At 41.0% G+C, this 27,169-nt stretch overlaps 1 protein-coding gene across 3 annotated transcripts in view; it reads right to left on the minus strand.

The window, feature by feature from the left end:
• LOC130914356 (hemicentin-1-like) overlaps nt 1-26,293 on the minus strand; it is a 38,353-nt gene extending 12,060 nt beyond the window's left edge. Inside the window, exons 1-7 of one of the 3 annotated variants that reach the window (XR_009062894.1) lie at nt 26,017-26,283; nt 19,332-19,405; nt 15,988-16,389; nt 9,527-9,799; nt 9,151-9,408; nt 449-700; nt 110-388 (exon numbers count right to left, since the gene is read on the minus strand). Coding sequence is in view for 2 of the 3 variants with exons in the window: in XM_057833461.1 (XP_057689444.1) it covers nt 110-388; nt 449-700; nt 9,151-9,408; nt 9,527-9,799; nt 15,988-16,389; nt 19,332-19,380 (1,513 nt within the window). In the remaining variant the exon portion in view is untranslated. Of the gene's footprint in view, nt 1-109; nt 389-448; nt 701-9,150; nt 9,409-9,526; nt 9,800-15,987; nt 16,390-19,331; nt 19,406-26,016 lie in introns of all 3 variants that reach the window. The other 2 variants (XM_057833461.1, XM_057833462.1) reach the window with 2 other exon arrangements.
• Nucleotides 26,294-27,169: the final 876 nt, after the last annotated feature.

Consider the following 27,169-nt stretch of genomic DNA (forward strand, 5'->3'; position numbering starts at 1 on the left):
AAAGGGAATGCATGTGATTGGTCGACAGTTAGGGACCTCTAAAAGTAAGCTTTACCGAAAACTACATCACACCACAAAGTAGCACTTCAAGTCACGTGAAACGACTCACATAGCACTTGGATGCAGAACAGATCACTGTTGTCACCAATGCCGACCCAGTTGGTGGCTCTGCACATGTAGCACGTCTGGTCGCCCGGCTGTATGTCAGGCAGCAATGTCCATCTGCCACCCAAAAATTCTGAGGTGCTGCCATCCACGATACTCCACCAGGTGTAATTATTGGGCTCGGGATTGGCGTCGGTCAAGCACTGCAGCCGAACGGATGTCCCCGCTACGACCATGGGGCTATCGGAACCCACAACGGAAATCCTGGTTTCCCTTGGATGATCTGGAAAGAGTTTAACGTGAGAACGACCATGCAAGACGAAAGACTGATTGCCAGACTCACAGTTCACTTGAATCAGAAATCTATGCTGTCCGGAGCCGACGTAGCTGGAGGCCACGCACGTGTACCATCCCCTGTGCTCGGCCTGCACCGATGAGACCTGGTACACTTCACCGGATCTCAGATAGATGTCATCTTTGAACCATTTGAAGAGGTCGGGACTGGGGTTGCCTCTCGTCACGTTGCATGTAAGCGTCATGGCTTCTCCCTCGGTGAATCCGGGCTGCGAGCTTTTCACCTCAACGGTCGGCGGGTCTGATTCATTTACAAAACATGATGAGAGCAGATGAATGAAAACTTTAAAATGGATGGCTGGATGGATTGATTGATTGATGATTGATGTGATTACAGTAAATGTGTGGGCTGTTTATATAGGTGGCGCATCGGGACGAAACTGTAAAAAATGGTGCACTTGATTTTCTTGTACGTCCAAGACTCACTGCACTTATTTGGAAATTTCACTGGTTCCAATTACCAAGCCAAATGTTGGCACCGGCGGTCAAAGCATTCAAGGCAAGCTTTCCGCTGACATGAAACTATAGACCCTACCCACGTGACGTCACAACTCCTTCCTCCTGACTGGTGCCGCCCAATTGTCCGTCAACACATCATGTTTACCTGTTATGGCTACGTACATTCCTCCTATTTACGACGTGTTTTTCTGCTCGTTAACATTAATAATCAAAATGGTGAAGGCGTGTGTGGCGGTCGGTTGCAATAACAGAGAAGATAGACTAAGAAGACGGAGAGACTTGAAGTTCTACCGGATTTCGAGAGACCCGGAGAGAAGAGAGCGAGATGGGCTGCTGCAATTCGACGAGAAAACTGGGCTCCAAACGATTACCACAGATTATGTAGTAGTCATTTTATATCTGGTAAGATGCATTTAATATATATTTAGAGGGTTTTGGGCTGACAACCACAATTAAGATCATTGCTAGGCTAATCGCCGACAACATACACGTATGTATGTAGTGAGAGTGCTATCGCTAAACCATATAAACATTAAAAGCCCTAACTCCATTGATAAACGACATGAAATACATTAGACTTGACAGTGGATGTTAGCAATAACAAAAGATTTTGAATTGAAAATTTCGTAACTCACCTTTCCAAGCACAAGATAGATTCCTGCCGAATTTTCGTGGACGAGGACCTATTTCACCCAACCAGCAACGAAGTATTTATAAGCCTCCAAGCTCTTAAAGTTTTTCAAACTTTCGTGAGAACAGGCTGATTTTGTGTGGACAAGATAGTTGTAAATATCAGGGTAGCTAGCAGATGTCAGGCAAATACGGCGATGACAGCGGGTCGAAAAACATCGATTTAGGCATCAAATATGGATCTGGCGAATGGATAAACTGAAGCTTTTCCACATAACGCCTTTTATGCAATGCATCAAGTGAGTTTACGGCATCCGAAAGCACCGGGTCTTCCATGAAATGCATTATAAATTGCTCGATCAATTGAGACCATTGATAATACAGACACAAAATGACGGACAAGGGGGCGGAACCATACAGCGAGCACGTGATTTTGTGACATCGGTGGGTAGGGTCTATAGATGCGCCAAGTCTGACAATAGAGCAGCTTTGCGCCACTTCTGAAAATAAATGCCCTGATTATGTGAGATTGGACAGGAAACAAAATAAATTTAAATAAATTGTGAATGGAAATGCTGAATGGAAAAGACTGCTCAAATAAAAAAGTAATGAAGATAAATAAATTTACATAGGTTTTTTTTGGAAATTGATACAATGGAAATAAAAATAAAATAGAACAATATTTTTTTAAATGATATAAAAATTTTATGCAAATTAACGATAATACAAAAAATTACAAAATTGAAATAATTTAAAAAATATATCATGGACTCCACTATCAGTTGACAAGACAACTCCCACAGACATTGTGCCACGCCTTCCCGTAGGGGGCCGACGCAGGCAGAACCTTGAGTTGGTTTTCACTGTGATAAACTCCCCCGCTGCGTTCTAACGCCGGATTTAGTTGGAAACAGGACGAAGGTTTTACTGTATACAAGCAGGGTGGAGTGTCACAACAGTGATTTGGTCGAGGATTCAAGGTAATTATTATATTAAATAGCAGAGGCTAAGCAAGGGGCCCCAGGCAACATGGGGCCCTTCGAGCGTGTGCAAGTAAGGGGGACAGTTGGACTTGGAGCAATAGCATATTGAATAAAAGTCTAATAACACCTGGCTCTCATAGAGCGCTTTTTAGGACACTCAAAGTGCCCCCCCCCTTATTCATTTACTCCACACTCAGTGGATGTAAGCTTATATTGTAACCACAGCTGCCCTGGTGGAGACTGACACCTTCTGAAAAAATTCCCAGATGAAAATGTGTGTGGATATTGATTCTAAACACTGATTTTATGTTCTAGGTAACATCTTTGTGTATGAAGAAACGCTAGCATGCTGCAATGCTGTTAGCAAACGCTAACAAGCTAGTTACAACAAGCCAAATACTACTACTACTATTCTGCAGTGCTACTACATTAAGACATAAAACTACAGTTACATAGTACACTCACCGCTGTCTTGCTTCCTTTTCTCCTCTTTTGCTTATTTTTCTTTCTTTTTTCACTTCCAGAAGCATAACTTCTCTTCATTTTGCCAATTAAAAAAAGGCCAGATCTCCGCTCATGCTCACTATGAGTCACTCTTCATTTTGCCAATTAAAAAAAGGCCAGATCTCCGCTCATGCTCACTATGAGTCACGTGACACAAGCCACGTTTACATGCTGACTTTTATTCATACCGATTCAAATCATTCCGAATGGAAATTTCACATCAGCTGTTTACATGTCACTTCATCTATTCCGATCCAGCGTTTACATGTGACTGCCTTTATTCCGAAAGGACGTTTGACAACTGCCGTCTGACATGCGCAGATTAATCAAAACAAAGCGTCACGTTGCAAAACATGGAGATCGATCGTCAGATCAGCTGCTATTTTAACTTTTCGAGTGGAAACAAAACTTCAGAATGATACGCCGTTCATTTAAAAAGTTGTGTGGGTGCGCTGTGCGTGTGCTTGGAAGCCATGTTGCAAGTGACGTTACGTACGTCACCGAGTGACGTCACCACGTCAGTACGGAGCATGCGCAGAAAGAACGCAACCAGACACCATTCCGCTTCCCTGTTTACATGATATAATTTTACTTCTAATTGGTTTGGGAAAAGGAATATTCCACCCCTGTGAATCGGAATGAAATTCCATTCGGTTTGGGCCTGTTCATTCCGAATGAGGTGTTTATATGGAACACATTTATTCGGTTTGAACAAATATTCCGATTGTAATTGGAATATTTGGCTCCATGTAAACGTGGCAATTCATACATACTCGCGCAGTATAATGAACACAAAGGTGGGAGGGTGCGCGTGCGCTCTGCGTGCATGTGCGGTCATCTTGGCCATAAAAGTGGCGAAAACTAAGCACTTTACATTGACTCATATGTATGTACTTACATTCGTCTATGGACGCACACATTTTAACAGGTGGCCGTCCTCTGCTCGAAATGCGCACCTTACGCCTATTCTCGCTCCCAGAATACGCAGCACTTGTGACGTAAGACAATAACAGGACTGGTTGCTATGGGAACGTACACATACCCAAGGAACCTTGCTAAATGGAGTATTAAAATTGCTAATAAAATCGTTTAGGATTATTTTTCTTATAGAGTATTCGACGAGGAATACGATAGACCCATGAATAGACTTTTTGGGAAAAATCCACATTTCTTTAAGTAGTCACATGAATAATGAGGTTGCCTGTAAAAATCAACATAAAACCACTTGGCAAGGACTTTCCTGAGAGTACTTGGCGAGTCACTCTTTAAACAATCATGTAGTATTAATAGCTGATTGGACTTTCTTAAACATGTATAATCTACACGACATGGTTAGTGCTGATTGGGATTGATAATAGAATTGTTAGATAATCTGCCAAATGATTCCATGGTATTGAAACACTCCCTACACTTGTCGCTGCGACAGTGCAGTAAAGCTGCGTGTGCTAAATCTGTTGGCCCTCTGGGGGCCACTGCTGGCTGGGGGCTCTAGGCAATTGCCTGGTTTACCTAATGGGACACGACGCCTCTGTTAAATAGCACCATGCAAGCACTTTTGAAACGTGAAAAAAACTATGGATAAAATTTGTGTAACTTTGGCTTGAAATATTTACGTAAAATGAATGATAACTGCCCGTTTTTTGCTTTTAACCAAGAATCTAGACTGTCTTACGTTCATATCTACAGAAATTCTGTAATTTAAGCATTAATTTGAAAGAATTTTCAACTTAAAAATCTCTATTTCGTGACAGATGCCATGTTGGATTAAACAATACCGTAACTTTTGGTTATAATATTTACATAAAATGAATGATAACTGCCCGTTTTATGCTTTTAACCAAGAATCTAGACTGTTTTACAGTCATATCTATAGAAATTTTCCACTTAAAAAGCTCTTAGTTTTGTGACGGCTGCCATGTTGGAATTTGTAGAAGTCAGCTTTCTACACAAAGCAGAATTCAACCTAAATAAGTTGTGATTGGATATAGGAAAACACAAATTTTGCTTTTGTTGAGTAAAAATAAGAATAGAATAGAATAGAATAGACGCCTTTGTCATTACACAAAGTGTCATGAGATTTAAAGCTGCCCCATAGAGTGCACACACACTTACACATAAAATGGATTGAAAAATAAAATAATGATAATAATTAAGATGATTCTGCATGCTTTCCTCAAGTATCAAGTTTCTGTGGTTGGAAAATTGAGTGATTTATTAACTGTTGAAAACTTGCACTGAATTAAAAAAAAAAAAATTAAGTTGCTATTTTGGGGAAAAACATATGTTAAATATTGCTATTCATCGTAAAAATATAGGTGATTATCTTTGCATTTGATGGTTTTTGTGCATCAAGCATAATATTTGAGAATTTTATAGCTGTTTTAAGTTTTGCTATACTTGTATTTAAAAAAAAAAATCGCAATTTTATCAGGGAACGACTTTGAATTTTTGGATGTCGCCGCTCATGGAGACTCATATGCCTAAGGGAGGCGCCTGTTTTGGTTTTAGGTTGCTGCCCGCTTTGGTTTTAAAAATATTTGAATAATTTTTTAAAATAGGCCCCCTACGGATTGGCCCCGAGCCCTGTCAACTGATAGTGAAGTCTATGAATATATATAAAAAATACAGGTAATGATCAAATAAAACTCAATAACAAATATGAAAAAATAAAATGACAAAAATAACAACAAAATTAAAAAAATGGGAAAATAAAAATCATTCACACAAAAAAAATATATATATAAAATGCAATTTCTGGAGAAACTGCAATCATAGCTTTGCTGCGGAAGCACTTCCTGTTGATCTGGGGGCATTTCAGGGGTAACTTCCTGTTGATATTGAGCCACTTGGGTTGGAAATCAATAGACCCTACTCACGTGACGTCACAGCCACGCCCCCGCGCCATGATGTCCGTCTACTCGTCATGTTAATGCATTAGCGCTTCGTAAATTCCTCCTATTATGGCGTGTTTATTCTGCTCGTTAACATTAATAATCAAAATGGTGAAGTCGTGTGTGGCGGTCGGTTGCAAAAACAGAGAAGATAGACGGAGGGACTTGAAGTTTTACCGTATTCCGAGAGACCCGGAGAGGAGAGCGAGATGGACTGCTGCAATTCGGCAAGAAAACTGGGCTCCAAACGACTACCACAGATTATGTAGTAGTCATTTTATATCTGGTAAGATGCATTTAATATATATTAAGAGGGTTTTGGGCTGACAACCACAATTAAGATCATTGCTAGGCTAATCGCCGACAACATACACTCAGACGTTGTGAATGAACTACCTGAAAATATGTAATTGTATGGGGATATTAAGACAGTTGTCATACAATTAATTTACAATTTCACTATTGAGGTCTAAAGCCAAAAAATAAATTCAACTAGGGACAATCTGGAGTAGTGCTACCGCACTTCATATTTATTACATATTACAGTTCCTTGCAAAAGTATTCGGCCCCTTGAACCTTGCAACCTTTCGCCACATTTCAGGCTTCAAACATAAAGATATAAATTTTTATTTTTTTGTCAAGAATCAACATAATTGTGATGTGGAACAAAATTTATTGGATAATTTAAACTTTTTTAACAAATAAAAAACTGAAAAGTGGGGCGTGCAATATTATTCGGCCCCCTTGTGTTAATACTTTGTAGCGCCACCTTTTGCTCCAATTACAGCGGCAAGTCGCTTGGGGTATGTTTCTATCAGTTTTGCACATCGGGAGACTGACATTCTTGCCCATTCTTCCTTGCAAAACAGCTCGAGCTCAGTGAGGTTGGATGGAGAGTGTTTGTGAACAGCAGTCTTCAGCTCTTTCCACAGATTCTCGATTGTATTCAGGTCTGGACTTTGACTTGGCCATTCTAACACCTGGATCCGTTTATTTTTGAACCATTCCATTGTAGATTTGGCTTTATGTTTTGGATCATTGTCCTGTTGGAAGATAAATCTCCGTCCCAGTCTCAGGTCTTGTGCAGATACCAACAGGTTTTCTTCCAGAATGTTCCTGTATTTGGCTGCATCCATCTTCCCGTCAATTTTAACCATCTTCCCTGTGCCTGCTGAAGAAAAGCAGGCCCAAACCATGATGCTGCCACCACGTTTGACAGTGGGGATGGTGTGTTCAGGGTGATGAGCTGTGTTGCTTTTACACCAAACATATCGTTTTGCATTGTGGCCAAAAAGTTCAATTTTGGTTTCATCTGACCAGAGCACCTTCTTCCACATGTTTGGTGTGTCTCCCAGGTGGCTTGTGGCAAACTTTAAACGAGACTTTTTATGGATATCTTTGAGAAATGGCTTTCTTCTTGCCACTTTTCCATAAAGGCCAGATTTGTGCAGTGTACGACTGATTGTTGCCCTATGGACAGACTCTCCCACCTCAGCTGCAGATCTCTTCAGTTCATCCAGAGTGATCATGGGCCTCTTGGCTGCATCTCTGATCAGTTTTCTCCTTGTTTGAGAAGAAAGTTTGGAAGGACGGCCGGGTCTTGGTAGATTTGCAGTGGTCTGATGCTCCTTCCATTTCAATATGATGGCTTGCACAGTGCTCCTTGAGATGTTTAAAGTTTGGGAAATCTTTTTATATCCAAATCCGGCTTTAAACTTCTCCACAACAGTATCTCGGACCTGCCTGGTGTGTTCCTTGGTTTTCATAATGCTCTCTGCACTTTAAACAGAACCCTGAGACTATCACAGAGCAGGTGCATTTATACGGAGACTCGATTACACACAGGTGGATTCTATTTATCATCATCGGTCATTTAGGACAACATTGGATCATTCAGAGATCCTCACTGAACTTCTGGAGTGAGTTTGCTGCACTGAAAGTAAAGGGACCGAATAATATTGCACGCCCCACTTTTCAGTTTTTTATTTGTTAAAAAAGTTTAAATTATCCAAGAAATGTTGTTCCACTTCACGATTGTGTCCCACTTGTTGTTGATTCTTGACAAAAAAATTCAATTTCATATCTTTATGTTTGAAGCCTGAAATGTGGCGAAAGGTTGCAAGATTCAAGGGGGCCGAATACTTTTGCAAGGCACTGTATATATGTATGTAGTGAGAGTGCTATCGCTAAACCATATAAACATTAAAAGCCCTAGCTCCATGGACAAATGACATGAAATATATTAGACTTGACAGTGGATGTTAGCAAGAACAAAAGATTTTGAATTGAAAATTTCGTAACTCACCTTCCCGAACACAAGATCGATTCCTGCCGAATTTTCATGGACGAGGACCTGTTTCACCCAACCAGCAACGAAGTATTTATAAGCCTCCAAGCTCTTAAAGTTTTTCAAACTTTCGTGAGAATAGGCTGATTTTGTGTGGACAAGATAGTTGTACATATCAGGGTAGCTAGCAGATGTCAGGCAAATACGGCGGCGACAGCGGGTCGAAAAACATCGATTTAGGCATCAAATATGGATCTGGCGAATGGATAAACTGAAGCTTTTCCACATAACGCCTTTTATGCAACGCATCCAATGAGTTTACAGCGTCAGATAACACCAGGGCTTCCATGAATTGCTCTATAACTTGCACGACTAATTGAAAACAATGAGAATAGGTCTAAAAAATACGGACAATATGGCGGCCGGATACAGCGACACGTCATTTTGTGACGTAGGTGAGTAGGGTCTATAGGAGTGAATTGACGTTTTTGTGCTATTGAAATGAATGGCGGATAGGGAAATTGGAAATTATTGGGGAATTTTTGTCTATTAGAAATGAATGGTTATTTTTTAATCAAATTTTGGCCAAGTTGTACGTTTACGTAGTAAAACCTGACTAGATATTTGTGCCCCTTAGTGCCCTGATTTACGTATAAATGGAAAAAAATTGTAGGACAAGTAGCGTTTTGGGAAAAAAATTTATCCAAAAAAAACATGTTTTGGGGGGAACTGTCATTTTTGAGGTGTCAAATGAAAGAGCCCGCTTCACATGAGATTTCCGGTCGTTTTGATGTCTAAACAGTGTCGGTGGGTCAAACAGTTTTGGTTGGACGGTGCATATTGCATGCAAAGCTACCATCAAATTTTGTCTCCCAAAAAACAATAACGAAAACATACAACAAATTCAAAATGATAAAAAAGAAGACAAAGAACTCACATTTGATGTCGACGTCAAATGTGGCCTCTTCCGTTTTGTACATATTTGTCGCAACGCATTTGTACTTTCCGTTGTGGTCGACTGTGACGGACGGGATGGTCAACTGGGGCGCCACCACTGGCAGTACTTGGTCATTTTCGAACCACTCCAATGTAGGGGTGGGATTTCCATTGGTGTTGCAAATGAGCGTCATGTTGTCTCCTTCGCGGATGAAACTGATGCCTTCTGGGAAGTTTACCTGGGTGTTTTTGGTGGCATCTAAGAGAGCAAAAAAAAAAAAAGATTCTCGTATACCCTGTTGAGTCAACTCAAAGCCCTCAACTATAGAGTCATGTTTTGTGTATGTCCCAATTACAGCTTGAGCAGATGTTCTTACATTTTACATGTAAAGTGAAGTATTTCCTCAAATACTTGTCAGTGTTGCCTTTTATCTGGCAAAAGATTTCCATGCCGTCATGGTCCCAGCTGGCTACGAATTGGATTGTAGCTATCTTCCCGTCATAATGTTCGTGTCCTAAAGGGACGGGCAGATTGTCACCCCCAAATTCTGGGAGCGTAAGGCATGAACGGGGAGTGGCGCACGTCAGGATAATCACATTATTTTCCCATGTGGTGCGTTGATTCACCATATACACTGGGCAGATATTTTCTGAAAAGGGAAGGGAGATGGTGCCGTTAATATTTAGTTATAAGTATTTTTAAAATATTGGTTACGTAAAAATCCCTTATTTTGTTTCAATTACTACATGTAATAACAATAAATAGGGCTGTCAAACGATTAAAATTTTTAATCGAGTTAATTACAGCTTAAAAATTAATGAATCGTAATTAATCGCAATTCAAACCATCGATAAAATATGCCATATTTTTCTGTAAATTATTGTTGGAATGGAAAGATAAGACACAAGATGCATCTATAAATTACACATACGGTACATAATATACTGTATTTGTTTATTATAACAATAAATCAACAAGATGGCATTAACATTATTGACATTCTCTTAAAGCGATCCATGAATAGAAAGACTTGCAGTTCCTAAAAGATAAATGTTAGTACAAGTACCCCCCCTGGTGGCCTAAAAGTGTCGTTGCATGTAATTGACTTTCCAATATACAGTGGGGCAAATAAGTATTTAGTCAACCACTAATTGTGCAAGTTCTCCCACTTGAAAATATTACAGAGGCCTGTAATTGTCAACACGGGTAAACCTCAATCATGAGACAGAATGTGGAAAAAAAAAAAACAGAAAATCACATTGTTTGATTTTCAAAGAATGTATTTGCAAATCATGGTGGAAAATAAGTATTTGGTCAATACCAAAAGTTCATCTCAATACTTTGTTATGTACCCTTTGTTGGCAATAACGGAGGCCAAACGTTTTCTGTAGCTCTTCACAAGCTTTTCACACACTGTTGCTGGTATTTTGGCCCATTCCTCCATGCAGATCTCCTCTAGAGCAATGATGTTTTGGGGCTGTGGTTGGGCAACACTGACTTTCAACTCTCTCCACAGATTTTCTATGGGGTTGAGATCGGGAGACCGGCTAGGCCACTCCAGGACCTTGAAATGCTTCTTACGAAGCCACTCCTTTGTTGCCCTGGCTGTGTGTTTGGGATCATTGTCATGCTGAAAGACCCAGCCACGTCTCATCTTCAATGCCCTTGCTGATGGAAGGAGATTTTCACTCAAAATCTCTCGATACATGGCCCCATTCATTCTTTCCTTTACACAGATTAGTCGTTCTGGTCCCTTTGCAGAAAAACAGCCCCAAAGCATGATGTTTCCACCCCCATGCTTCACAGTGCGTATGGTTTTCTTCGGATGCAATTCAGTATTCTTTCTGGTCCTAACACGAGAACCTGTGTTTCTACCAAAAAGTTCTATTTTGGCTTCATATGACCATAACACTTTCTCCCAGTCCTCTTCTGGATCATCCAAATGCTCTCTAGCAAACCGCAGATGGGCCTGGACGTGTACTGGCTTCAGCAGGGGGACACGTCTGGCAGTGCAGGATTTGAGTCCTTGGCGTCGCAATGTGTTACTGATAGTAGCTTTTGTTACTGTGGTCCCAGCTCTCTGTAGAACATTCACTAGGTCCCCCCGTGTGGTTCTGGGATTTTTGCTCACCGTTCTTGTTATCATTTTGACGCCACGGGGTGAGATCTTGCCTGAAGCCTCAAATCGAGGGAGATTATCAGTGGTCTTGTATGTCTTCCATTTTGTAATAATTGCTCCCACAGTTGATTTCTTTACACCAAGCGTTTTACCTATTGCAGATTCAGTCTTCCCAGCCTGGTGCAGGTCTACAATTTTGTCTCTGGTGTCCTTCGACAGCTCTTTGGTCTTGGCCATAGTGGAGTTTGGACTGTGACTGACTGAGGTTGTGGACAGGTGTATTTTATACCTATAATGAGTTAAAACAGGTGCCATTAATACAGGAAATGAGTGGAGCCTCGTTAGACCTCGTTGACAGCCAGAAATCTTGCTTGTTTGTTGGTGACCAAATACTTAATTTCCACTCTAATTTGGAAATAAATTCTATAAAAATCAAACAACGTGATTTTCTGTTTTTTTCCCCACATTCTGTCTCTCATGGTTGAGGTTTAACCATTTTGACAATTACAGGCCTCTCTAATCTTTTCAAGTAGGACAACTTGCACAATTGGTGGTTGACTAAATACTTATTTGCCCCACTGCATATAAGAGTTGTAAAGTAATAAAATAAACAACAAAAATGAATGAAATGAACAAAAAAGATCTTCTTTTCATGGGTCAAAATTATTTTTCAAACCGATCATATGACAAGCACCTGACGGTCATTTGGTTTGCATATCAGTTAAAAAAAAGAAGAAGAAAAAATTCAGGGGAGGGCAATTTTATTTTTCAAATGATTTTTTTCTTTTTTTTTTTTTTTTTTCGATTGAAGCAAAGTTTTTGGGTATTGAATGATTTAGACACAAAAAGGATGGGTGAATGAAAAATTTTAAGTGTTCAAATGCAAATATTTGTTTCTCAAATACTTTTTCGCATTCAAAAACTTTTTTTATATGATTGAATTTTTTTTTTATTTTCGATTGAAGTGATTTTTATGTTGAAAAATATATATTTTTTGTTTGAAGCAACTTATTTTTCCCTCCCGGAGTCATCACCTTATCGTGGTGGAGGGGTTTGCGTGTCCCAATGACCCTAGGAGCCATGTTGTCTGGGGGCTTAAAGCCCCTGGCAGGGTCACCCATGGCAAACAGGTCCTAGGTGAGGGGCCAGACAAAGTATGGCTCACAAGACCCCTTATGATGCAAAACATTACAGGATTCAAGTTTCCCTTACCCGGACACGGGTTACCGGGGCCCCTCTCTGGAGCCAGGCCTGGGGGTGGGGCTCAAAGGCGAGCGTCTGGTGGCCGGGCCTTTTCCCATGTGGTCCGGCCGGGCACAGCCCAAAAAGGCAACATAGATTCGCCTTTCCAGGGGTCGGGTGCGTAGCGATTTGGGCTGCAGCCAAAGGCGGGGGCCTTGGCGGTCCGACCCCCGACTACAGAAACTAACTCTTGGGACATGGAATGTCACCTCTCTGGCGGGGAAGGAGCCCGAGCTGGTGTGTGAGGCAGAGAAGTTCCAACTAGATATAGTTGGACTCTCCTCCACACACAGTTTGGGTTCTGGTACCAGTCCTCTCGAGAGGGGTTGGACCCTCTTCCACTCTGGAGTTGCCCACAGTAAAAGGCAGGTGTGGGCATACTTATTGCCCCCCGGCTTGGTGCCTGTACGCTGGGGTTTACTCCAGTATACGAGAGGGTAGCCTCCCTCCGCCTTCGGGTGGGGGGACGGGTCCTGACTGTTTTTTGTGCTTATGCTCCAAACAGCAGTTCGGAGTACCCACCCTTTTTGGAGTCCTTGGAGGGTGTGCTGGAGAGTGCCCCCTATCTAGGGACTCCCTCGTTCTGCTGGGGGACTTCAACGCTCATGTGGGTAATGACAGTGAGACCTGGAGGGGCGTGATTGGGAGGAACGTCCCCCCCGATCAGAACCCGAGCGGTGTTCTGTTGTTGGACTTCTGTGCTCGTCATGGATTGTCCATAACAAACACCATGTTCAAACATAAGGGTGTCCATATGTGCACTTGGCACCAGGACACCCTAGGCCGCAGCTCCATGATCGACTTTGTGATCGTGTCACCGGACTTGCGGCCGCATGTTTTGGACACTCGGGTGAAGAGAGGGGCGGAGCTGTCAATTGATCACCACCTGGTGGCGTGTTGGCTCCGATGGTGGGGGAAGATGCTGGTCAGGCCTAAACGTATTGTGAGGGTCTGCTGGGAACGTCTGGGATGCCGTCAAGCTGAAGAAGGAGGCCTACCGGGCCTTTTTGGCCTGTGGGACTCCGGAGGCAGCTGACAGGTACCGGCTGGCCAAGCGGACTGCAGCTACGGCGGTCGCCGAGGCAAAAACTCGCACATGGGAGGAGTTTGGCGAGGCTATGGAAAACAACTTCCGGACGGCTTCGAGGAAATTCTGGTCCACGGAGAGTCTGCGGAGAGGAAAGCAGTGCCCCATTAACACTGTATATAGTGAAGATGGGGTACTGCTGACCTCGACTCGGGACGTCGTGAGTCGGTGGGGAGAATACTTCGAAGACCTCCTCAATTCCACCGACATGCCTTCCTTTGAGGAAGCAGGGTCTGGGGACTCCAAGGTGGGCTCTCTGATCTCTGGGGTTGAAGTCACTGAGGTGGTTGAAAAGCTCCTCGGTGGCAAGGCCCCGGGGGTGGATGAGATCCACCCGGAGTTCCTAAAGGCTCTGGATGTTGTGGGGCTGTCGTGGCTGACACGCCTCTACAACATTGCGTGGGACAGTGCCTCTGAATTGGCAGACCGGGGTGGTGGTCCCCCTTTTTATGAAAGGGGACCGTAGGGTGTGTTCCTATTATAGAGGGATCACACACCTCAGCCTCCCCGGTAAAGTCTATTCAGGGGTGCTGGAGAGGAGGGTCCGTCAGGATGTCGAATCTCGGATTCAGGAGGAGCAGTGTGGTTATCGTCCCAGCCGTGGAACAGTGGACCAGCTCTACACCCTTGGCAGGATCCTCGAGGGGACATGGGAGTTTGCTCAACCGGTCTACATGTGTTTTGTGGATTTGGAGAAGGCGTTCGACTGTGTGCCTTGGGGACTCCTGTGGAGGGTGCTCCGGAAGTACGGGGTACCAAGCCCCTTGGTAAGGGCTGTTCGGTCCCTGTACGACCGGTGTCAGAGTCTGGTCCGCATTGCCGGCAGTAAGTCGAATTCGTTCCCAGTGAGGATTGGACTCCGCCAAGGCTGCCCTTTGTTACAGATTCTGTTCATAATTTTTATGGAGAGAATTTCTAGGCACAGCCGATGCGTTGAGGGTGTCCTGTTTGGTGACCTCATCATTGCATCTCTGCTTTTTGGAGATGTGGTGCTTTTGGCTTCATCAGGCCGTGACCTCCAACTCTCACTGGGGCGTTTCGCAGCTGAGTGTGAAGCGGTTGGGATGAAGATCAGCACCTCCAAATCCGAGACCATGGTCCTCAGCCGGAAAAGGGTGGCATGCCCTCTCCGGGTTGCAGATGAGATCCTGCCCCAAGTGGAGGAGTTCAAGTATCTTGGGGTCTTGTTCATGAGTGAGGGTAGGAGGGAGCGGGAGATTGACAGGCGGATCGGTGCAGCGTCTGCAATGATGCAGACTCCGCACCGGTCTGTTGTGGTGAAGAAGGAGCTGAGTCAAAAGGCGAAGCTCTCGATTTACCGGTCGATTTACGTTCCTACCCTCACCTATGGTCACGAGCTGTGGGTCGTGACCGAAAGAACAAGATCCCGGATACAAGCGGCTGAAATGAGTTTCCTCAGTAGGGTGTCCGGGCTCTCCCTTAGAGATAGAGTGAGAAGCCCGGTCATCCGGGAGGGGCTAGGTGTCGAGCCGCTACTCCTCCGCGTTGAGAGGAGCCAGTTGAGGTGGCTCGGGCATCTGGTTCGGATGCCTCCTGGACGCCTCCTTGGAGAGGTGTTCCGGGCATGTCCCACCGGTGGGAGGCCCCAGGGACGACCCAGGACACGCTGGAGAGACTATGTCGCTCGGCTGGCCTGGGAACGCCTTGGAATCCCGCCGGAGGAGCTGGCTGAAGTGGCCCCGGACTAAGTAGAAGATAATGGATACATGGATGGATGGCAACTTATTTTTTGATTGAATAATAAAGACACAAATGTCCCAAAATATGGCCCAAATGCAAAAAAATATTACTTCAATCAAAAAAGTTGCTTGACCCCAAAAAATTGACTTCAATTAAAAAAAAAAAAAAAATTCAAATTAAAGAAAACTAGCTTTTAAATATTTTTTGAGTGTCGAATTTATTTTTGCATTCAAACACATTTTTTGGAATTGAAGTGACTTTTTTTTATTGAAAATATGTTTTGATTGAAGCATTTTTTTTTTTTTTTATTTAAGCAACTTTTTTTTAAATCTAATAATGAAGACACAAATCTACCTCCATATGGCTCCGCCCAGGGGATACAATTTTTGACTGGGGTAACTACATTGGCACGACACCAGCAGGCGCACCTTATTCAATGGATGACGATCTTGGCGAAAAGTATAGCTGTCCTAAGCAGCCTGATTTAGAATTCCCCTCAAGAATGATGGGGAAACAAAAAACCCTCATTTTCAATATTCTTGTAAGTTAATTTTATTGCTGACACTGCGTTTTGGGGTCAGCAACAACATGTTGTCCCCCACTGCCCCAAAAGTCAAACTCCGCCTATGGTCTGTGACTCTAAACCTATGCACGTTATACCTGATAATGTATGCATTTAACCACTTGCCTTTGACAGTGATATAAACTGAAAGCTCTCCCCATTGTGAGTCTTCTCCAGCCTTGAGCTCATAAATGAACTGGTAATAGCCATTGTCACTTTGCATGACGTCGCACATCAAGATGGTCATTGAGGTTCCGCCGCTCCAGAGAGAAGGCGGCGAGCCCACGCTTTTCGCACGGCCCACAAAGTACGGGTGGACGGGTCGCCGTTCCTGGTCGGAGCTGAGAAGGACAGAACCTATAAACTCCATCCGTGAGGTGCTCCAAATGGCGTCTTTCATCCAAGCCCAATTGGAAAGCTGCACGGGGAGGTCACGCTTAGCCGTTACGGTCAGTTCCACGCAGGAGCCTTCTTTGATTGACGGCCTTTCGTTCGGCATTTCAAAGAGACTGTCTGAAAACTGAGAAGCTGTGGCAGAAAAAGTGCACACAAGTTTCAGTAATAGGTAGGAAAACAGATGAACTAATGATTAAAGGGAGAATGTAATGGCACTTACAGCTATTACTGTAACTGATACTCTTGAAGAAAAAACGCAAGCAGTGTTGTTTTCATCAACGATGACGCTAACAAAAATATTTTGTCAATAAAGAGTTTTTTCATGACGATGACTAGACGATAACGAGCTAAAAACATGTTTCGGAAGACTAAAACATGACGAGATGAATGCCAGCTTTCGTCTGATGAGACCAGAACGAGACAGAAATGCGCAATAGTTTCCATCACTTGTCCACAATGTGTGATATTTTATGTACAGTAGGGCAAATGAGTATTTAGTCAACCACTAATTGTGCAAGTTCTCCCACTTGTAAATATTAGAGAGGCCTGTAATTGTCAACATGGGTAAACCTAAAAAAAAAAAAAAAAAATCACATTGTTTGATTTTTAAAGAATTTATTTGCAAATTATGGTGGAAAATAAGTATTTGGTCAATACCTATAGTTCACCTCAACACTTTGTTATGTACCCTTTGTTGGCAATAACGGAGGCCAAGCGTTATCTGTAACTCTTCACAAGCTTTTTACACACTGTTGCTGGTATTTTGGCCCATTCCTCCATGCAGATCACCTCTAGAGCAGGGTTGTTGTTGTTGCCTGGCTCTGCCAGACTATTTTCCCTGTATTTTTCAAACACTGAGAGTATAGTCTGGGAACCAGCTCATTAACGGCCTCTCGAGCAGGTAAAAAAATCAATCGACAAATCAGATTCGTTTATTTGCATGACGTGTTCTTAACGAGCAACGTCACTCTTGCGCGTCGAAAATTGTCTCCACAACACAGATGGTGAACGGGAGAGCCGAGAATATGTTCCAATCCACGGTAAAATCAGTTTTAAATTACCAAAAACACTTCGACACGAGTCATTGACAACAGTCTGTCTCGCGCTAGCCATGTTGAATAAACTTTGCTCTCTTCGTATGTTTACTTCCGCGCGCACGTCCCTCGTCCTTCCCTCGTCATTTTACTAACGTCACATCTGCCCGTCGCTGATTGGTCCACTCCGCTGTCTATTTGCTGTGGCTTGCTCCGCCCTGGAAATTGTATCCGCGTGAATGGTGGCCAGACTCAATACCTGGAACAGCGGTGAGTGTGGTGTACCAGGCAACTGTTGTTGGGCAACATGGACTTTCAACTCCCTCCTCACCCCGTGGCGTCAAAATGATAACAAGAACGGTGAGCAAAAATCCCAGAACCAAACGGGGGGACCTAGTGAATGACGTACAGAGAGCTGGGACCACAGTAACAAAGGCTACTATCAGTAACACAATGCGCCGCCAGGGACTCAAATCCTGCACTGCCAGACGTGTCCCCCTGCTGAAGAAAGTACACGTCCAGGTCCGTCTGCGGTTCGCTAGGCAGTATTTGGATGATCCAGAAGAGGACTGGGAGAATGTGTTATGGTCAGATGAAACCAAATAGAACTTTTTGGTAGAAACACAGGTTCTCGTGTTTGGAGGAAGAAGAATACTGAATTGCACCATACCCACTGTGAAGCATGGGGGTGGAAACATCATGCTTTGGGGCTGTTTTCTGCAAAGGGACCAGGACGGCTGATATGTGTAAAGGAAAGAATGACTGGGGCCATGTATCGAGAGATTTTGAGTGAAAATCTCCTTCCATGAGCAAGGGCATTGAAGATGAAACGTGGCTGGGTCTTTCAGCATGACAATGATCCCAAACACACAGCCAGGGCAACAAAGGAGTGGCTTCGTAAGAAGCATTTCAAGGTCCTGGAGTGGCCTAGCCAGTCTCCAGATTTCAACCCCATAGAAAATCTGTGGAGGGAGTTAAAAGTCCGTGTTGCCCAACGACAGCCCTAAAACATCACTGCTCTAGAGGAGATTTGCATGGAGTAATGGGCCAAAATAACAGCAACAGTGTGTGAAAAGCTTGTGAAGAGTTACAGAAAACGTTTGGCCTCCGTTATTGCCAACAAAGGGTACATAACGAAGTATTAAGATGAACTATTGGTATTGACCAAATACTTATTTTCCACCATGATTTGCAAATAAATTCTTTAAAAATCAAGCAATGTGATTTTCTGTTTTGTTTTTTTTTTCCCACATTCTGTCTCTCATGGTTGAGGTTTACCCATGTTGACAATTACAGGCATCTCTAATATTTTCAAGTGGGGGAATTTGCACAATTAGTGGCTAACTAAATACTTATTTGCCCCACTGTATAGTTAGCATGCATCGTAGCAGTGTCTAGTTGTGTCACTCATGTGGCGTGCTGCTGCTCTCCATGCTTGCACACACGGCAAGATTTATTTTCTTATCTTGGCTAGAGAGAATATGCAATGTTGCTTTAGCCGTTCAGATCTGTGCTGAGAGATCATCACAAACTAAATGTAACTCGTGGCATTAGCATAGCGTTCGCATTAGGCTAATGCTAACGATAAGTGTCCTCTTAAACTCTCGGACCACTTTTTTTAAATACAGTATATGGCATCCAAGTGGGTATAATTAATTAAAAATAATGTACTGTTATCCTGCTGAGTGTGTATTATCATTGTCCTTGTAGACGCTACGATATGTGCTCGTCCGTCAATGTTCATTCAAAATAGTTGTAAACCTTTATTTTGGATTTTTTTTTTATTACAGATGAACACATTTTTAGTAAACATCGACTAAAACTGTACGAAATTAGTTTCTTTTTAGTTTCCGTCAACAAAAACTAGATGAATACAAACACATTTTGAGATGACTAAAATATGACTAACACTAATAAGTATTATCAGCCAAAAGACTAAGGCGAAAATTAAAATGGCTGCCAAAAACAACACTGCACACAAGTATCAGTCAAATTCAAAATGAAATGTAAATATTTTTAATGAGAGAATGAGAGGTGAACCTGTCATGACAAACTTCAATAGCAGGAAAATCAACGTGCGCTGTTTCATTCTTCCGCTGCACAGACAATTTGATCTGAAATAAATTTGCACAAAGAATCTGTAAAAACATATCCGTGTGGGAAAAAAATCAGGAAAGCCCCTTGGCACGCCTTGATTTAAAAAAAAGAAGAAGAAGAACTTGTTATAGCCATTACTGCCATTTTGGGTGGAGACAATTGATTAATCGACAACTATTTGATAGTCGACAAATCAATTAAACATTGACCAAAATGCCCCAAATCGTCTTTTTTTATTATGATCGAATAGAAAAAAGGGGGGAATATCGTGTTTTTTTTTTTTTTAGTCGAGTGTCGATGTTTTATCTTGTAGTTCTTAAGAACTACAGTGGTATGAAAAAGTATCTGCATAAAATCACCATCAAATGTGTTCTGATCTTTGTTAAAATCACACCGATGAAAAAACAGTGCCTGCTTTAACTAAAACCACCCAAACCTTATAGGTTCCTAGGGGTGTAACGGTACACAAAAATCTGGGTTCAGTACTGTATGTACCTCGGTTTTGAGGTCGCGGTTCGGTTCATTTTCGGTACAGTAAGAAACACACTTTTGTGCTTTCAACAATAGGAACATTAGCCTATACAAAGCTAGAATTCTGCTCAAAAAGTAGCGGGTATTTAAAGATAATCCAACAACAATTTGCCTTTCAGACCCCGCGTATTGGTCAGCTTTCTTTCTGAAAGAAAAAAAAAGAAGTCCTGTGCTAAAGAAAAAATCAATCCCAATGACAAAGATTTTAACATGTATTTACAAATGAAATGCCTCAATGAAACATTTTTTTCTTATGAACGGTTTTCAAAAGCTTTATTGGTGGATTTTCTCAAGTTAAAGTGCCACACAGAAATTAATAAATTTGATTGTGTAAGCAGGATGTGTGTATTATTGTTATTATTTAATTGCAGGTGTTTTAGCTCATTTTATTTTATTCAAATTGGCTATTATTTATTTTATAATGTGTTTATATTAGGGCTGTCAAACGATTAAAATTTTTAATCGAGTTAATTACAGCTTAAAAATTACTTAATCGTAATTAATCGCAATTCAAACCATCTATAAAATATGCCATATTTTTCTGTAAATTATTGTTGGAATGGAAAGATAAGACACAAGATGGATATATACATTCAACATACGGTACATAGGGACTGTATTTGTTTATTATAACAATAAATCAACAAGATGGCATTAACATGATTAACATTCTGTTAAAGCGATCCATGGATAGAAAGACGTGTAGTTCTTAAAAGATAAATGTTAGTGCAAGTTATAGAAATTTTATATTAAAACCCCTCTTAATGTTTTCGTTTTAATAAAACTTGTAAAAAATTTGTTGATGTCAATAATTACTTACACAATGCTCATGGGTGCTGAATCCTATAAAATCAGTCGCACCCAAGCGCCAGCGGAGGGCAGCAAAACTCCATAAAACACAATTAACATGTGGGCATTTCTCTGTACTGTCATTTAAATCTGTCTGAGCGGGGCATGTGCGTTAATTGCGTCAAATATTTTAACGTGATTAATTTAAAAAAAAATAATTACCGCCCGTTAATGCGATAATTTTGACAGCCTTAGTTTATATTTTAAAAATGTTATGTAGTATTCATTTATATATTTTATGTTGTAAAACTTTAGTTCCAATGTGAATATTATTTCCTACTTGTTTTGTTGTGGTAGGAGGGTTTTGTATTGAACACGGGGCCGTGTTGGTTATTATTATAGCAGAGAAGACAGCAGTAAATCAACAAAGACAGGTCAACTGTGCCCCGATCTACCACTCGAGAGATCTGATGGACTCAAAAAGTGGGTTACCATTGCATATTAGTTTGAAAATCCACCGTATTTTTACACGAGTGACTTCCGGCCCGATCCTAGCTACCGGTAGTAGTAGTATTGACGCAGATGGGCTGCATCTCGCGTCAATTGTCGCGGCGGCCACGTTGTCGCGCCGTTGACGTTTATGGGTTATACTGTCCTACCATGTTGGTCCTCATTATAGTAGAGAAGACCAAGTAAATATAATCTACACCAGATGTCACGAAACCGCGGACCTCGGTCCGGTTCCGGACCCCCCTAGCCGTCTAGACCGGATCTCAAGCTGTCCGGACTAATACACGTTGCATCAACAAAAATCTTTTTTTTCTGCGGGTTTGCAGAGCAGAGGTGTGCAACAAACAAAAACCTTAGCGGTGATTCGCTTGAGCCAGCCAATGGGAGTGAAGCATTTGAAAAGTTATTTTTAGAACAGCATGTCTCACACTCGCTTTCCACACCCCGCGGAGTGACAGCCAAAAACTGAGCCGAATGAAGTTGGAGGAAGAGGCGAAAAGGTACGGTTAATGGCGTGCTCAAAAATATGCAAGATTGATGCAGAAAACAGAGTGTTTAAGGAGGAGTAGACCAACACATTTTTGTTCATCTTACCTGGCGGCAGCACAAGACCGCGATGCCTCATCTGTTCAGAGACGGTGTTCTGCCAAAATCTGCTACATCGGCGAAACGTCTTACATTACTCGAATTTGACACTCAAAGTACTACTGTGCGCGCTAAACTTGTTTTGTTTGGATGCATACAGGCAGAACGTACTAAAAATGCCTTAAGAAAATACTTAAATGCAGTTATACCAAATAAGGACGGTTTAAATACGCTACGTGACTAATGTGGTCAACTGCTTCAAAGCTAACACAAAAAACCACAATGGTTAAAAGTATATAGGGTAATACATGCAAAAAGTATTTTTGAGGCAATGAAAAGGTTCTAAACAACTAAATAAAAACAAAAATAGTGAGTACTCATCGCTTCTGACCGATGTGCGCATGCGTTCGGATGCTTGCGCAAGTGTTGTGTAGCTGTTTCGCCGCGTTGTAAGGAATGGCCCAACAACGGTAGCGCTTGTAAAAAGCAGCAATTTAAAAAGGCACTATGTGACGAAGCACAGAGTATTTTCTTAAAGTTTCCCTATGAACTCTGCCATCCGTTCTGAAAAAATAGCGGAATTAAGGGCTCAATATGATAGCTTTATTATTTATTACTAATTAATTATTATTAAATATTATTTATGACTTACTATGAATTTATTTTTTATATTTTATTTACATTTTTGAATGTTGTAATTATCAGCATAGCCACTTAAAGATACGTTTGTATTTTTGGGAAAAAAAGAAGTATTAAAAATTAGAGATGTCCCGATCGATCGGGTCTGATCACGTCATTTTCAAAGTATCGGAATCGGCAAAAAAATATCGGACAGGCCTTTTTTTTGCCTGTTTTGAATATATATATATATATATATATATATATATATATATATATATATATATATATATATATATATATATATACATATATATATACTGTATATACATATATTTTTTTAATTAGATCGTTTTCTAATTGTATTTAACGTTACAGAGATAATATGTTACACTCATCCAGAGTCTAGTTTAGGCTTAAGGTAGGGCTATCAAATTTAACCCGTTAACGGCGGTAATTCATTTTTAAAAAAATGTATCACGTTAAAATATTTAACGCAATTAACGCATGCGCTGCACGACCCACTCACGCATTGTCGTGTTCAATCTGTAATGGCGCAGTTTTACCTATATAAAGAGCTAAAAGGCAGCGTAAAATGAGTAGAGTGAATTTTGGCAGCCTTTGGGGCATTCTTTTAAATGGCTAAAGTCTTTCAATCCCTCTCCCTATGATTAGAAATATCGTGGGAAGCAATGTGGGGAAGAAAGGTAGTAATTGATTTTTTTCTTAACACTCTATTTCCCAACGCAGAGAAGATATATTAACTGGTACCACTACGCACAGTCATGGGTGCACTTCCCATCATGCATTTGGGCACAACAGTTAAATGGCTACAGTATCATTTACTGAAAGCTCAACAAATACACTAGATGGCAATATTTAGTCACAATATACAAAGTCACATTTATCCTTTAAGAATTACAAGTCTTTCTATCCGTGGATCCCTCTCACAGAAAGAATGTTAATAATGTAAATGCCATCTTGAGAATTTATTGTCATAATAAACAAATACAGTACTGTATGTTGAATGTATATATTCGTCCGAGTTTTATTCATTTTTTTCTTAATGCATTGCCAAAATGTATATGATCGGTAAAAATTATCGGGAATGATTGGAATTGAATCGGGAGCAAAAAAAAAAGCAATCGGATCGGGAAATATCGGGATCGGCAGATACTCAAACTAAAACGATCGGTATCGGATCGGGAGCAAAAAAACATGATCAGAACAACCCTATTAAAAATATTTCTGGACCCGAGATTGTTGTTATTTTTTAATTTCGGACCCAGAGGATTTTTAATTCACGACACCCTTAAGGCTTTCATATTTTAATAAGGCTAGCATGCAAACAATGACAGAAGGGGGGAAAATAAATAAGTTAACCATCACATTTAATATTTTGTGGGCCCCCCCCTTTTGGCAGCAATAACTTCAACCAGACGCTTCCTGGAGCTGCAGATCAGTCCGACACATCAATCAGGACCAATCTTGGCCCATTCTTCTCGACAAAACTGCTTTAGTTCAGTATGATTCCTGGGATGTCTGGCATGAATCGCTGTCTTTACGTCATGCCAGAGTATCTCAATGGGGTTCAAGTCTTTTTGTTCCTCTGGAACCATTCTGAAGTTTATTTCCTTCTGAAGTTGATTTCCTTCTGCGTTTTGGATCACTGTCTTGTTGCAGCATCCATCTTCTTTTTAGCTTCAACTGACTAACAGGTTTTCCTGCAAAACTTCCTGATAAATTTTCGAATTCATTCTTCCATTAATCATTGCAAGTTGTCCAGGCCCTGAGACAACAAAACAGCCCCAAATCATGATGCCACAATGCTTCACAGAGGGGAAGAGGTGGTGATGTTAGTCAGCTGTTCCATTTTTCCTCCACACATGACGTTGTGTGTTCCTCCCAAACAATTCAACTTATGTTTCATCAGTGCACTAAATATTTTGCCAAAACGTCTGGGGAGTGTCCAAGTGCCTTTTTGCAAACATTAAACGAGCAACAATGTTATTTTCAGACAGCAGTGGCTCCCTCTGTGGAGTCCTCCCATGAACACCATTCTTGGCCATAGTTTGACATATAGTTGATGTGTGCACAGAGATATTGGACTGTTCCAGTGATTTCTGTAAGTCTTTAGCAGACAGCCTAGGGTTCTTTTTTACATCTCTTGAGTATTCTGTGCTGAACGCTTGGCATCATCTTTGGGAGGATGGGAGAGAAGCAACAGTGCCAAACTCTCTCCATTTGTAGAAAATTTTTCTGACTGTCGATTGATGACTTTTACAGAAGGGTTTGTATCTTTTTCCAGCGTTATACAAACCAACAATCATTGATCACAGGTCTTCAGAAAGCTCTTTTGACCGAGCCATGATGCACGTCAGACAATGCTTCTCATCAAGACAATTCTTAGGTGTGTGTTTTATTGTGGGCAGGGCAGCTTTAAACCACTAAATCAGTGATTGGGCACACACCTGACTAAAGTTGTTTGGTAAAAAACAGTTTCAATTGCTCTTTAAGTCTTCTTAGGAAGAGCGTTCATGTACCGTATTAGCCCAAATATAAGACAGTGTTTTTTGCATTGAAATAGGACTGAAAAAGTGGGGGTCGTCTTATATTCGGAGTCTAGATATTATACCCATTCACGACGCTAGATAGCGCCAAATATCATTGAAGCGATGTTCTCTCATGACAAATCTCAGCTACTCTCAAGCTTAACCAGTTTGGATTATTTTATTGCAATGTTTTTCCTTATTCAGATTTGTTTCAAGACTACAGTTACAGTTAGACTTCACTTTGATGGTTAATGCAGTTATTGCAATTTTGTTGTTTTAGCACAATATTTATTTATTTAAATTTATTTACATTTCAAAAACCAGTAGCCATTCATTTACGAATGTGATTGCACTTTAGTTTGCATATTTAAATGTTCAGATATTAAGATTTGAATGAGGCTAAATAAATGGTAAATGGTGTTATACATATATAGCGCTTTTCCACCTTTCAAGGTGCTCAAAGCGCTTGCTTTTCTCTCAAATATATTGTTATAAACATTTGTTTCAGATGTACTGTAATTATTTTCTTTATAAAATTTATTTGGTGTTCAAAAAGTCTTTAACTTGAGTCTTGAAAAAGAGATGGTTGTCTTATAATCAGGGCCGTCTTATATTCAGGCCAATACGGTACTTATTTTCCACCCTTCTGTCATTGTTTGCATGCTGTCCTAATTAAAATGTGAAAATCTATAAAAGTTTGGGTGGTTTTAGTTAAAGCAGACACTTCTGTGTGATTTTGACAAAGATTAGATCACATTTATGGGGATTTTATGCAGAAATGTGAAAATTCCAAAAGGCTCAGATACTTTTTCATACCACTGTACATTGACTGTTATCGCCAATATACATAGGGATACTTACACTTTTTCTCTTAAATAAGAATAATTTAGAAACTAAATAAATACTATTCATACTGAAGAACTCAAATATAATTACAGAATCAAAGCCAAACACAAGTTTTATATGGATATCCAAGTCACACTTAACACAGTCCTCTAAAAACAGTGTAATAAAGATCATATATTATAAATTTCATTACATACCATCAGGACCTGCACTCTTGAGTCAAGCTCTCCAACTTCTTTGTGAAAATCTACAGCTACTACACAGGACGAACCTTTAACTTTGATGCTTAAGCAAAGCTTTGTGAAATCGATATCCTAATAATGATGGACAGTACACCCCCTTTGTTGCTATAGATATGCAAGCTTTGTTACAACTATTGCAGTTTTTTCTAAGGATGTTACATGTGCTAATACTTGAATTTGTGATTTGATTTTAAAATTACTAGGGTTGTTCCGATCATGTTTTTTTGCTCCCGATCCGATCGTTTTAGTTTGAGTATCTGCCGATCCCGATATTTCCCGATCTGATTGCTTTTTTGTTGCTCCCGATTCAATTCCAATCATTCCCGATAATTTTTCCCGATCATATACATTTTGGCAATGTATTAAGAAAAAAATGAATAAAACTCGGACGAATATACAGTGCCTTGCAAAAGTATTCGGCCCCCTTGAATCTTGCAACCTATCGCCACATTTCAGGCTTCAAACATAAAGATATGAAATTTAATTTTTTTGTCAAGAATCAACAACAAGTGGGACACAATCGTGAAGTGGAACAACATTTATTGGATAATTTAAACTTTTTTAACAAATAAAAAACTGAAAAGGGGGCGTGCAATATTATTCGGCCCCTTTACTTTCAGTGCAGCAAACTCACTCCAGAAGTTCAGTGAGGATCTCTGAATGATCCAATGTTGTCCTAAATGACCGATGATGATAAATAGAATCCACCTGTGTGTAATCAAGTCTCCGTATAAATGCACCTGCTCTGTGATAGTCTCAGGGTTCTGTTTAAAGTGCAGAGAACATTATGAAAACCAAGGAACACACCAGGCAGGTCCGAGATACTGTTGTGGAGAAGTTTAAAGCCGGATTTGGATACAAAAAGATTTCCCAAGCTTTAAACATCTCAAGGAGCACTGTGCAAGCCATCATATTGAAATGGAAGGAGCATCAGACCACTGCAAATCTACCAAGACCCGGCCGTCCTTCCAAACTTTCTTCTCAAACAAGGAGAAAACTGATCAGAGATGCAGCCAAGAGGCCCATGATCACTCTGAATGAACTGCAGAGATCTACAGCTGAGGTGGGAGAGTCTGTCCATAGGACAACAATCAGTCGTACACTGCAC

The sequence above is a fragment of the Corythoichthys intestinalis genome, chromosome 4 (genome assembly GCF_030265065.1).
Source record: "Corythoichthys intestinalis isolate RoL2023-P3 chromosome 4, ASM3026506v1, whole genome shotgun sequence".
NCBI lineage: Eukaryota > Metazoa > Chordata > Actinopteri > Syngnathiformes > Syngnathidae > Corythoichthys > Corythoichthys intestinalis.